General features: G+C 48.2%; 1 protein-coding gene across 1 annotated transcript in view; it reads left to right on the top strand.

The window, feature by feature from the left end:
- Positions 1 to 5225, top strand: part of snx7 (sorting nexin 7) — a 37162-nt gene extending 31937 nt beyond the window's left edge. The window contains exon 9 of the mRNA XM_083935876.1: positions 2463 to 5225. Coding sequence (XP_083792002.1) covers positions 2463 to 2543 — 81 coding nt within the window. The 3' untranslated portion in view covers positions 2544 to 5225. The remainder of the gene's footprint in view (positions 1 to 2462) is intronic.
- The last annotated feature ends 7936 nt before the right edge of the window (positions 5226 to 13161 follow it).

Here is a 13161-nt window from a genome sequence, read left to right as displayed (position 1 = left end):
TATTATTAGTAACAACAGTGCTGTGGGGAATATAAGCAGTGTAGAAGTAAAGTAAAAGTCTTGGTAAGTTAGTTTAAGGTGTGAAGTTTGTCTTCTTATTTTAGTAGCAGGAGCTCCAGGCGAAGCGTTTCATTAGCTCCCACTTTCTACTGCACTGGTTGGCTCCTCCATGTGTGGTGTAACTTGACCTTTGACTTTTCTGCCTCTGAAACTCATTTCCTTGACCCCGTCTGCAGCCTGCACGGCCGCAGTGCTACCACGGTCGCTGTGTGTGCCTCTGAAAGAAATTGGCGGAGAGCTGACGTGCCGAGACTCACCGCCGCCTCCAAACAAACTGCTATAACCTCGGAAAAAGTGACTGGGTTATTGATGTGCGCTGACAGAGTGGAACCCGAGTTCACAGATTAGCTTTTGAGTGTGTCTGCGGCTGCTGGTGTGTGCTTGTCATTTTCACTCTCTGGTTGCACGGCTCCCTGCCTCTGCTATCTAGAGAACTGCTTTTATGTCATTAAAGTGTGATTCGCTTTGTCAAGTCCTCTGAGACACACACACACTCTCGTGCACACACACACGTACACCTCTGCAATGGGACTCTCTCAGTGCCTCTGTTGGCAATAATGTGCTTTCACTGATGAGATGGAAAAGGAGTTAGACACAGAAAGAGAAAGAGAAGAGATGGGATAGATGTTTAGGAAACCCTCCTGACAGACCACGGATTTACGAATGTTCTGATGAACCGGAGAATAACAGGGTTCCTACGCAGTACGGAAAAGTATGAACCTTAGTTTGAGTCATTTCCAGGTCTGGATCAGTTTGGAAAAATGTTTCTATTGTGTCCAGACTTATTATCTCCCTTTCTAAAATCAAATATATTAACATATACAAATCAAAACAAGTTTACTAACGCGACACAGCCGAACCTGTAGATGACATGAAACTAATCAAGCTGGTTGTAGCGGTCAGGTGTCAGGTTACCATGGTTACCGTTCACCGTGCGCCTGCGATTCTCATTTATTGAATTTTTTCATTTCATTTATGATTCGTTTGTTATTTATCATTATTTTTTCACTATTTTACTCCATCTAAAGCCGATGAAGCACATACTTGTGTTTTCTTCTGTAGCTCCTGGTTAATTGTCCGTCCTTACTGTTCACTGTCGTCTCACAGCGAGAGGGTTCCTGGTTCAAATCCTGACTGTTCTGTGTGGAGTTTGCATGTTGTCCCCGTGTCTGCGTGGGTTTTCTCCGGGTTCTCCGGTTTCCTCCCACAGTCCAAAGACGTGCAGGTGTTCGGTTCATTGATGACTCTAAATCACCCGTAGGTGTGAATGGTTGTCTGTCTCTGTTCGTCTCTATGTGTCCTGTGATAGACTGGCGTCCTGTCCAGGGTGGACCCCGCCTCACACTCGGTCAGCTGGGATCGGCTGAAGCCCCCCCACGACCCCATTAGGGACAAGCGGTTGAAGATGAATGATAGATGGTTAATTGTTATAGCTTAAGCTACACAGCAGTCTATAAAGTAATACAATTATTAATTAATGTAATATTCTGAAATAGACCATCATGCATCATGAGCACTTCCCAGTACACTTTGATGCTGATACGTTTACTTAAGTAACATTTTGAATGCAGAGAATTTCTACAGGGACAAGAGGTTGAAGACGAATGAATGAATGAAAATGCTGTGCGTTCATTCACTTATATGAGCTACAATATGTATTAAAAAATGTCTTCTAACTACCGTATTCTCCGCACTATAAGTGCACCTAAAAACCTTCAAATGTCTCAAAAGCCGACAGTGCGCCTTATAATCCGGTGCTCCTTATATATGGACCAATATTGAGCCACAACAGGTCTCGCAACTACGGTGAGCAGCCGCCGACTCTATTTCCCCCCGTAGAAGAAGTAACGCGCGGTGCATGTTGAGATATACGACTGTGTGAAGCGTGCCGTTTCATTTCCATGTGTGTGTTTGTGTAAAGAGCCCAAAATGGCTCCTGTTAAGAGACACGCTTACGACGCAGAGTTTACACTCAAGGCCATTAGTCACGCAGCAGAACACGGGAATAGAGCAGCAGCCAGAGAGTTGAACATGAACCAATCAATGGTGCCGAAGTGGAGGAAGCAACAAGACGACCTCCCCTGACTGTGTTGTTGACGTTCCCTTTAGTGCAGCTTCATCTAATGGATGCAGAACCTAACCCCAGCCTCGACTGTAGCGTCTGTTCTATGCGCCTTACAGTGCGGAAAACACGGTACTTCATAGTCAGAATTTAACATACGTGTTTAAAGGTAGCTTTTAAAACCATTTATTTACATAATAAGCATCTAAAAGTTTGTGTTCAGAGGTTAAATAATGACCGAAAAATCCTCCAAGAAGCTGAAAATCTGTCCTCCAGAGTGTTTTTGTTCCGCCTATCTCGAGCATAATGCAGATGATGATGGTGCTGTCTTCTCTTTCAGTGCCTGGCTGTGTGGGAGTCCTTCCTCCTGTCTCAGAGAGCGGAGCCCGGCGAGCAGAGAGAAGGGGAAGACGCCTCTTAAAGCGCGGAGATGATGGGAACGCCTTTACAGCCGACTCTCTTCAACACATCCAAATATAGACTTTGAACCAATGTCCACTTGTGCAAATATGCATCATGTACGAAAAAAAGCCCGCTCTGCCTCTCTATTACTTCCTTCTTTCTTCTTTTCTTTCTCATGCCTGGCCAAAGAAGTTAATCCCAGCCCACCAAAGCCTCCGCTGGGATCTTAAAATCCATATACTGGTGTTTACACGCTTCCATGTGCGTTGCCAAAACTTCAAAGAAGACTCCACTCTGCTGCTTTGTTGTGAATGAATTTTTTCGTAGACACAGTAACTGTTTTCTGTTCACTTCAGTACTTCCCTCCGCCGCGGCTGGAGAAGAGCTGTGTCCGATGCTGAATGCCGAGGCGTGGCATCGTCGTTAGTTCTCGCCCCTCGCCTCAGGCGCTGCGCTGAATGCATCGAACGCATCGTACGCATCGTACGCATCGTACGCATCGAACGCATCGAACGCATCGAACGCATCGAACGCATTGAATGCATCGAACGCACGTCACAATAGCACCAAACCTCTGCATTAGCCTGATCAGGGCCCGTACATTTAAAACGAAGCACCAACAACGTAGACACCGTAACTGTTTTCTGTACACCTCAGTACTTCCCTCCACCGCGGCTGGAGAGGAGCTGTGTCCGATGCTGAATGCCAAGGCGTGGCATCGTCATAAGTTCTCGCCCCTCGACTCAGGCGCTGCGCTGAACGCGGCGAACGCACGTCAAACTAGCACCAAACCTCTGCAGTAGCATGATCAGGGCCCCTACATTTAAAACGAAGCACCAACAACGTAGACACAGTAACTGTTTTCTGTTCACTTCAGTACTTCCCTCCGCCGTGGCTGGAGAGGAGCTGTGTCCAATGCTGAATGCCATGGCGTGGCATCGTCATAAGTTCTCGCCCCTTGCCTCAATGCTGAACGCATCGAACGCACGTCACAATAGTACCAAACCTCTGCAGTAGCATGATCAGGGCCCCTACATTTAAAACGAAGCACCAACAACGTAGACACAGTAACTGTTTTCTGTTCACTTCAGTACTTCCCTCCGCCGCGGCTGGAGAAGCGCCGTGTCCGATGCTGAATGCCGAGGCGTGGCATCATCATAAGTTCTCGCCCCATCACCTCAGGCGCTACGCTGAACGCATCGAACGCACGTCACAATAGCACCAAACCTCTACAGTAGCATGATCAGGGCCCCTACATTTAAAACGAAGCACCAACAACTTAGACACAGTAACTGTTTTCTGTACACTTCAGTACTTCCCTCCACCGCGGCTGGAGAAGAGCTGTGTCCGATGCTGAATGCCGAGGCGTGGCATCGTCATAAGTTCTCGCCCCTCGCGTCAGGAGCTGCGCTGAACGCGGCAAACGCACATCAAAATAGCACCAAACCTCTGCAGTAGCATGATCAGGGCCCCTACATTTAAAACAAAGAACCAACAACGTAGACACAGTAACTGTTTTCTGTACACTTCCGTACTTCCCTCCACCGCGGCTGGAGAGGAGCTGTGTCCGACGCTACATGCCAAAGCGTGGCTTCGTCATAAGTTCTCACCCCTCGACTCAGGCGCTGCGCTGAACGCAACGAACGTATCGAACGCATCGGGTGCACGTCACAATAGCACCAAACCTCTGCAGTAGCATGATCAGGGCCCCTACATTTAAAACGAAGCACCAACAACGTAGACACAGTAACTGTTCTCTGTTCACTTCAGTACTTCCCTCCACCGCGGCTGGAGAGGAGCTGTGTCCGATGCTGAATGCCGAGGCGCGGCATCGTCATAAGTTCTCGCCCCTCGCCTATGGCGCTGCGCTGAACGCATCGAACGCACGTCAAAATAGCACCAAACCTCTGCAGTAGCATGATCAGGGCCCCTACATTTAAAACAAAGCACCAACAACGTAGTTAGAGAACCCAGAGATTATTAAAAATGCTGTTTTGGATGCGTTCAGCGCACCGCCCCGAGCTAATCTGTGTTAGCTTTGGAGCAGTTAGCGTCTCTCCCGGTTCTCTATACATGGTTGATCACCAAAAAAATGTCTCTGTGACTCATTTGATGTGTTTTCATGCAGAAAAAGACCTTGAGGTCCATTTTCCCCGGACTTACACTTTAAGACCGTCATGTCTTGTTACGGTGCGCCAGCTAATTTCTGCCTAATCTGATCCTGACGCAAGTAGATGATCAAACTCTGTTAAGAATAATGATAATAATTTAATATGCACATCTGTATCCATAATGTGTGCTCTCGTTAATCTGCTGAGGGGGAATTGTGCAGATTTGTGTACACTGAAAAGCGAAAATTTCCGAGAGTTTCATTTCAGGCTGACGGATCAGAAAGCTGTTCTTGTGGCTCCTGGAGGTCCAGTGCTGGGCCGACAGCCGCCATGAGCGAATGCTGTGAATAACACGCGGTACTCTTGACCTCGTGGTGATCTCTGAGCAGAGACGCCTTGAACGCTTCACGTAACCATCACAAGAACGTCTGCGCAGATAGAGATTCCACGTTTACATGAGTGACGAAGACTCGCTACAGCGTCTGCAGTGTCTTTGTAACGCAATGCTTTAATAATCCTTTCTTTCTCTTGTTTTGCTTTTATCATTATTGAATATGTAAAATAAATATGAATAAAACTGATTTTGAGATGTTGAGATAATAATAAAGATAATGACCTAAAACGTCCTCTCTGGGAACCACCACCTTATCGTGGTGGAGAGGTTTGTGTGTCCCTGTGAACCTGAGGGCTGTGTTGTCTGGAGCCTTGTGCTCCTGGTAGGGTCTCCCATGGCAGAGTGGTCTCAGGCGAGGGGCCGGACTAAGAATGGTTCACAAAGACTCTATGGAACAACAAGGAAGAGGAAGCGAGACCCTGCCCGGCAGAAACCCGGGCCCTGGAGCTCCAGGCCCAGACGGAGGGCTCGCCGGCGAGTGCCTGGTGGCCGGGTTTGCCACAGAGCCCGCCTGGGCAGAGCCCGAAAAAGTGACGTGGCGCCTCCCCCCTCTCCATCCTGTGGGCCCACCACTCACAGGAGGAACCGCTGGGGTCGGGTGCACTGCTGCACGGGGGGCAGTGAAGGTGAGGGGCCTTGACGGACCCAACACGGGCAGCAGAGGCTGTCTCTGGAGACGTGGAGCGTCACCTCTGTTGGCCCACCACTCACAGAAGGAACCGCTGGGGTCGGGTGCAGAGGCTCTGGGGACGTGGAGCGTCACCTCTCTGTGGGGGAAGGAGCTGGAGCTTGTGCGGGGGTTGAGCGCTACCAGTTAGATCTGGTGGAGCTCACCTCCACGCACAGTCTCCGTTCTGGAACCGTACTCCGGGATAGGGGTTGGACCCTATTCTTGGGTCAGCGCTCTGCCGGGGATACTCTCAAACCCCCGGCTGAGCGCAGCTGTGTTGGAGTTAACCCCGGTGGACGAAAGGGTCGCCTCCTTACGCCTGCGGGTGGTGGGGGGGGACTCTGACTGTTGTTTGTGCAGATGCACCGAACAGCAGTTCAGAGTATTCGGCCTTCTTGGAGACCCTGAGTGGAGTCCTGCATGGGGCTCCAGTAGGGGACTCCATAGTCCTGCTGGAAGACTTCAACGCCCACGTGGGCAAAGATGGAGACACCTGGAGAGGCGTGATTGGGAGGAACAGCCTCCCTGATCTAAATCTGAGCGATCGTCAGTTATTAGACTTCTGTGCTGGTCATGGATCGTCTTTAACAAACACCAGTGTACGTGGTACCAGAGCACTCTAGGCCAAAGGTCGTGATGAGTTATAATATGCTTCATCATCAGAAGGTCTCATAAAGTATCTTAAATTAGAAAAACCTTTAAAAGCTTTAAAAGATCTCTGCTGTCAACACAAAGCCAGCGGTTAAGCACGCACTGTACAAGTGGACGGATGAGAAACCAGCGTTTATTCTCTCCCTACGTGGCGAGGACTGTGCAGCTGTGCATGCTGCTACTACTAAGTAGGTTATCCTACACACTTAATCACATTAAACATTAAAGAAGGTTCCTTAAATAAAGCAGCGCGCTTGTTCCTAATGCAGCGGGAAATGAAGGCGAGGGGGGATGCGGAGAGGGGGAGGGGCAGAACATGGGTTTGCACATGTACATACAGCAGAGGTTTACACTGGTTTTAAGTGTGCTGATGGCTGCTGGGCTCTCTGCGTGGAGGTCCCTGTAGAGAGAGAACACATTTCTTGGTATTGAGTTAAGTTGTTTGCGTGACGTGTTTTCCTGCATACGCACTGTAGCTCGTCCTTGTCATCAGTTTTGATGTAAAGGTAAAAGGCCTGGTGATATTCATCCCATAACAAAGGAACAATGAATGTTTCTACTAACAATGCGTGATACATCTTCTTCCTGTGTGCCGTAGAGCTCCGTTACTGTAGCACTGATATTACCATGAACACACACTGTAGTTTATTTTGGCTCAGCCCCCCTGGAGCCCCGAGTGTGTACGCTATTTTCTACTTGAGTAACACTTATCTGTTTTGGGAAATTCCTTTGATAGCTCTCTAGTTTCCATAAAGCCAATATTTTGAAGGTATAATATGTAACATTACCCTAAAAACAATGTATTAACTAGTACAAAAGTAATTCTGCGGGTCCTAGCGGCCGAAATGTGTTTCCTCAGGAGGGGGGCTGGAGTCTCCCTTAGAGAGAGGGGGAGAAGTTCAGCATCCGTGAGGAACTCTGAGTAGAGACGCTGCTCCTTTGCGTTGAAAGGAGCCAGTTGAGGTGGTTCAGGATCATCTGGTAAGGATGAACCCTGGGCGCCTCCCTAGGGAGGTGTTCCAGGCACGTCCAGCTGGGAGGAGGCCTCGGGGAAGACCCGGGACCAGGTGGAGAGATTATATCTCCACACTGGCCTGGGAACACCTCAGGATCCCCACCTCAGGATCCCCCCCAGTTAGAGCTGGTTAATGTGGCCCGGGAATGGAAGTTTGGGGACCCGCGATCCGACCCGGGTGTGGCGGTGTCTGTGTCTGCAGAGACCCTGCCCTCTGCATGGATTTGCTGTTTACTTGGTGTTTAGAGAGAGGCAGGGAGGTTTCTGGCCGATAACAGCGTGCAGGGTCAACAGCCTTCTGATTCCTAACTGTGGCGCCCGTCCCTGTCGGCGTCATATACTAAAACACAGAGCACAAGGCAGACACACAGACAATGAAGCTGTCAGTCTCCATCTTCAACTGCTTGTGCCTATTGGGGTCGCGGGGGGCTGCAGCCAATCCCAGCTGACATCGGGCGTGAGGCGGGGTCCACCCTGGACAGGACGCCAGTCTATCGCAGGACACATAGAGACAGACAGAGACAACCATTCACACCTATATTCATCACCAACTAACCTAACTTGCATGTCTTTGGACTGTGGGAGGAAGTCGGAGAACCCAGAGAAAACCCACGCAGACACGGGGAGAACATGCAAACTCGACCACCACACCACCGTGCCGCCCTGCTCTAATAAGCCCTAAAAAGAATCTCTTCCGTAGGAGGCTCCCTCACCGTACAAGCAGCTGGATAATGTACCTTCCCTTCTACATTTCTGGGAGCCTTTGGGCAGCACATACGGACTAATGGAGTATCCCTCAGGTGGAGAGAAGTCGGTACCAGTGTTGGCCTGGCACAGAAGGAATTTTCTATTAGCACAAATGAACCAAAGCCAAACACGCTGGTACTGTACGACAGGCTCAGTGTGGTGGTATCAGTCCAAGTATGGCAGCACTGAGGGGCCTCCTGGGGCCCTGCAGGCTCGCTTCTCTCTGTGTAAATGTGCTCGCATTATTAATGTAGTTAACCATGCATGGCCTACTTCTTCTCAGTCTGCTGCCAATATGGGCAAGGCATGTAGACTGTGACAATATGGTTTCTGTGTACCACCTTAATTCTGTATGGAGGAGCATGCTGTTTGATGTATTTTACCATTGTATTGGTATTTTTGGCGTATTGGTTATCTGACCCTGAGTTTTCCTTTAGTAATGTCCTTCCTTTCATGCACAAGTTGGGCAGGAAGTAGTGATGGGTAGATGAAGCTTCTTAAATCAATCATTAGCCCCGAGCTAACCAGTATTAGCCACATTCGGCTGTTAGCATTTCTCCGCAAATAGTTGTTTCACAGGAAAAAATGTCTCCATGTTTTATTTGATGAGTGTATTTGCGGAAAAAGACCCTGGGGTGATTTTAAGTACAAGCTATGGTGATAAATCCAAATAACAGGATTATTAGAATAAGTTATAATATACATAGACCCTGTGAAACAATAGAGCCCTGCAGGCCGTCCCAAAGAATGGACGCAGCATGATATAATCCGTGCAGCCACCTTGTCCTTCTCTGAGCCACACGTGTTCTTAAAAATGAATCACTGCATATTCCTGCAGTCTCTCATCCTGCGAACACTGATGGCCCAGCCTGCTCTTTCTATTTCTGACATCATGCGAGCCCTGCGTCCCACGCAGTGAGCCCCGAGGCCGACTCAGATCCAGACTCAGAGTCAGTGTGACATAATACGACTTAATGACCGCAGCCCACTGCAGATGCTGGGCAGGCCTCGCCGGGTCACCGTGTTATCTCTTTTGTTTTTGTGACGTCCGTCTGCTCTGTGTGGAGTGTGGAGTGTGTCCCTCCAGTAGCTGAAATGAACCCTCTGATCTCCCCCACACTGAGCGGTACCACTCTGTACATTTCTGTCTCTGCTCTGCATGAATCCGGCGTCTGCAAATCTTGCGATTTAACAAGACAAGTGAGAATGTGTAGATGGGATGCGTGCTGCTCACAGAGATCACTATATAGTTGGTTGCTGTGCAGTGACTCATCAACGACAGATCTCAGGGGGCCAAAGGGCCTCGTTCACCATCTGGATGAGTGGACTGAAAAGAAGAGGCTCAAGATGTATCAGTCCTCTTCATGATTATACCGGACAATTTATGGCCCTGTTGGGGGAGTTATATTAAAACAGAATCAGCCCACATCCTTTATTGGGTATGGAAGATGACTGGAATAAACAACCCAAAGGCATAAACCATGAATAAAGTCTAGGCTATTTAAATAAAAAGAGCCAAATCCGCTGTCAAGACTTTGTAGTTCAACATCTTACGTTTTGAGAAATATGCGTATTTACTTTCCTTTCCTTATCTTAGACTGAGATGAGCTACGATCAATATCATGAACAGTGCTGGGCAGAAGCAGAGGCCTGTGCATCGACGCACCGCCCTCTTGCACCTGCAGCACCGACTGCAACCAGAGAGAGAGATCAGCTCATGGCAGGAGTTCGATGCTCGTGGCAGCGACGTCTCGTGGGGCTCATCCTTCTGTCTTCGCAAGTAGTAAAAGGTCTTGCCAGTTCTGGGGAAGGATGCCCCCTGGGCGCCTCCCTAGGGAGGTGTTCCAGGCACGTCCAGCTGGGAGGAGGCCTCAGGGAAGACCCAGGACCAGGTGGAGAGATTAGATCTCCACACTGGCCTGGGAACACCTCAGGATCCCCCAGTTAGAGCTGGTTAATGTGGCCCGGGAAAGGGGAGTTTGGGGTCCCCTGCTAAAGCTGCTGCCCCCCTCGACCCGACCCCGGATAAGAGGCTGAAGATGAGATGAGATGAGCTCTGAGTACCAGCCACAGTTGAAATCCAGCTATCAGCAAGACTCACAGTGATAGTGCCCCTTATTGGCTGGATGAAAATTACAAACATTGGGGGTTCTGGACTTCATGTATGGGCACATAAGGCCATTTTGTGCATGTTGCGTAATGGCATGGCGGCCATTTTGTGCATCTCCCCATAAAACAGGAACTTCCACACATTGTCCAAACTCCAGCGAATTTTCTACACATGATGAGAGCTCAGGCCTAAAGACAAACTGATGGCACTAGTGACCAACAGCCACAGCGCCACCTACTGGCAACAGGAAGTCAGCCTGATATGACAGATTTCATCCGATTTACCTAAAACTTTGTCAATGTGTGGTCGGCACATGATACACAGCAACACAAAGTGTGTTTAGTACGTGCTCTCTAGCAACACACAGGGGACGGGGGAGCACTGCAGGAGTTGGGGTAGATAGCCCACGGCCCTGCACCCTCCATGTGGCGTCGCGTCAAGGGGTGGCCGCACCCGCCGGAGTCTGGGTGGATCCCCAAAACGCAGCGGGTGCAAGGGCCCGTTCATCGCTGCTTGCAGCTTTAATTTACATTTAATTTACACAGCCTATAGCTGTTCAGTTAAGAGACCAACAGAAGTGAACAATGAAAGCTGTAACAAGAATAATGAGTCGCTGTCACTGACTGTTTTGTCAATGCTTGATCTCTGAGAAGAGGAGCCTTTGATCGGAATACCTGATTTTCTAAAAACCGCAATCCTCGCCATCGAAATCTGACAGGAGAAACACGTGAGCCTCATTAAACGTGTTGCTGCAGGGCTGATTGTCAGTCACTTCCACCTGTTACATTCAGCCTAACCCCCCAAAGACGCTGCTTTCGGTGTAATTGACAGTGCAGGGGGTTCACCCTATGATAATGGGAGTGCATACTTCTAAACCCTATTCCCTATCACCGACCTGCCTGCCTGCCAATCCACCCGCTACCTCTCTCTGCCTCGTTCCCTCTCTCCTTCTTCTCAGGGAAGAAAAGGGGATGAAAGCAGCAAATCTGGTGGGAGCCGGGAAGTCTCGGGAGGTAGATTACTGACTTGGCAGTAAGTAATCAACCTCCCATTCAGCCTGGGAGCCTTTCATTCATACGCTCTGTGGCAGGAATGTGAGAATGCTGCCTCGGCTTTGTTGCAGAGGAAGAACACAGCGCTGCTAAAATCTGACGGATGGAAGAATAGTGGAAACGTACATAGAAAAGGAAAGAATGTAAATATGATTACACCCTATACCTTACGCCTTGCTCCCATGAAAGTACTTTGAATGGTCTTTAATGACAGTGCTTTATTCCACATGCTGTACAAAACTAGACCTTGGAATAGAGGCTAGTTGAACAGATGCTGTAGCCAGGAAGTAGGGCTACTTCTGTTATATTCCTCCAAAATAAAGGTGCTGCACGTATCCAGGACGTATTTGTAACATCTGGAATGAAAGTAACGTCGGTTATCATGGCAGCAGCATGAATTTGACCTCATATAATATCTGAATTGTAAAATAAACTATAATAATAATGATTAAATCATCCAGATTATCAAACTGACCCAAAGGAACACCGATGCAACAAGTACATGTACGATAAGAACAATAAAAAATATATATAATCATGACAATTTTAGGTTTTTTATGAGTCGTCCCCATAAAATGAGGAAAAGTCATAAGTATAAAGCAAAAAAATGACATTATTTAGAGATGTTAAACATTAAATGGGGTCAAGTTGACCCTTAGGAGAACAGGAGGGTTAAAGCATGTGACGAGACATTAAATATAAGAGTGATAAGACAGTGAAACGCTGCATAAGGACGCAGGATGGGGTGGTGGATGGACTTCCACCTGGGTGAGCTGGGTTCGTTTCCCGTTGACGTTCATGTCTCGGACAAACTACACCAAACAACAACCTTTTTCTAATCCTAACCAAATGGTTTTCATGGTTTACTGTCACCTTCTGTCGGCTAAAACCGGTCACGTAACGGTATCTTTGGTGCCTCGGTGTTGGGAACCGTGGCCCACTTCCGGTCCGTCTCTCCGTAAACTTTTCTCATTTCAGAGACAATTGGAAAGTAAAGAATACAATGTGCACCGGTGCCAACATATATAGCCCTATCTGGCTATATATGTTGGCACCGGTGCACAATGTTTTATTTACTTTCTAATTGTCTCTGAAATGAGCTGAAGTTGAAAAAAGTATTTGGTCGCCACGATTCTTTATGGCACTTTTAATGGTACAGTAACGTTGCAAGGTATTCTCATGAACATGTTCGCACGATATCGTAAGAAAAGTTCTGCACTCAAATTCGTACATCTTACCAAATATACTGAGCTAAAGTTTACGGAGAGCCGGACCGGACCGGACCCATGCTCTAGAGTTACAAGACGGAGCTCAGTCAGGCTGGACGGCAATGAGGATTGTCTGAATATACAACCAAGACATCATCTACCCCGACAATCACACCAAACCCTGAACTGAACCATCACTATGTAATACTGACTAGCCATAGTCATTTAGTGCCTTACCACATAATACTCTAACATGACAATTTCAATCAGAGACATTGGCATTGAACAAGCCTGTCAATTGTCCTTTGTTGACATAAGAATCCATAAAATGTTCATGCCTACAGTGTGTGTGTGTGTGTGTGTGTGTGTGTGTGTGTGTGTGTGTGTGTGTGTGTGTGTGTGTGTGTGTGTGTGTGTGTGTGTGTGTGTGTGTGTGTGTGTGTGTGTGTGTGTGTGTGTGTGTGTGTGACAGGGTGTAATTATACAGTGTGAGCGCTGCCACGGGGCCAAATGATGGTAATGAATCCAGAGACCTTCCATTATGTGAGCTGGGAGGACAACATAGCTCTGTACTGACTGACACACACAGCTGCTGCCATGTCTGGGCTCATATTGTTGATAATGGAAAAGTCCAAAAGAGCGTTACTAAATAAATTCAATCTGAACGTACGGTATGTTC

Source organism: Echiichthys vipera, assembly GCF_963691815.1.
Source record: "Echiichthys vipera genome assembly, chromosome: 21".
NCBI classification, from domain to species: Eukaryota; Metazoa; Chordata; class Actinopteri; order Perciformes; family Trachinidae; genus Echiichthys; species Echiichthys vipera.
Note: the sequence above shows the minus strand (reverse complement) of the source record. Positions and strands in the feature narration are given on the sequence as shown.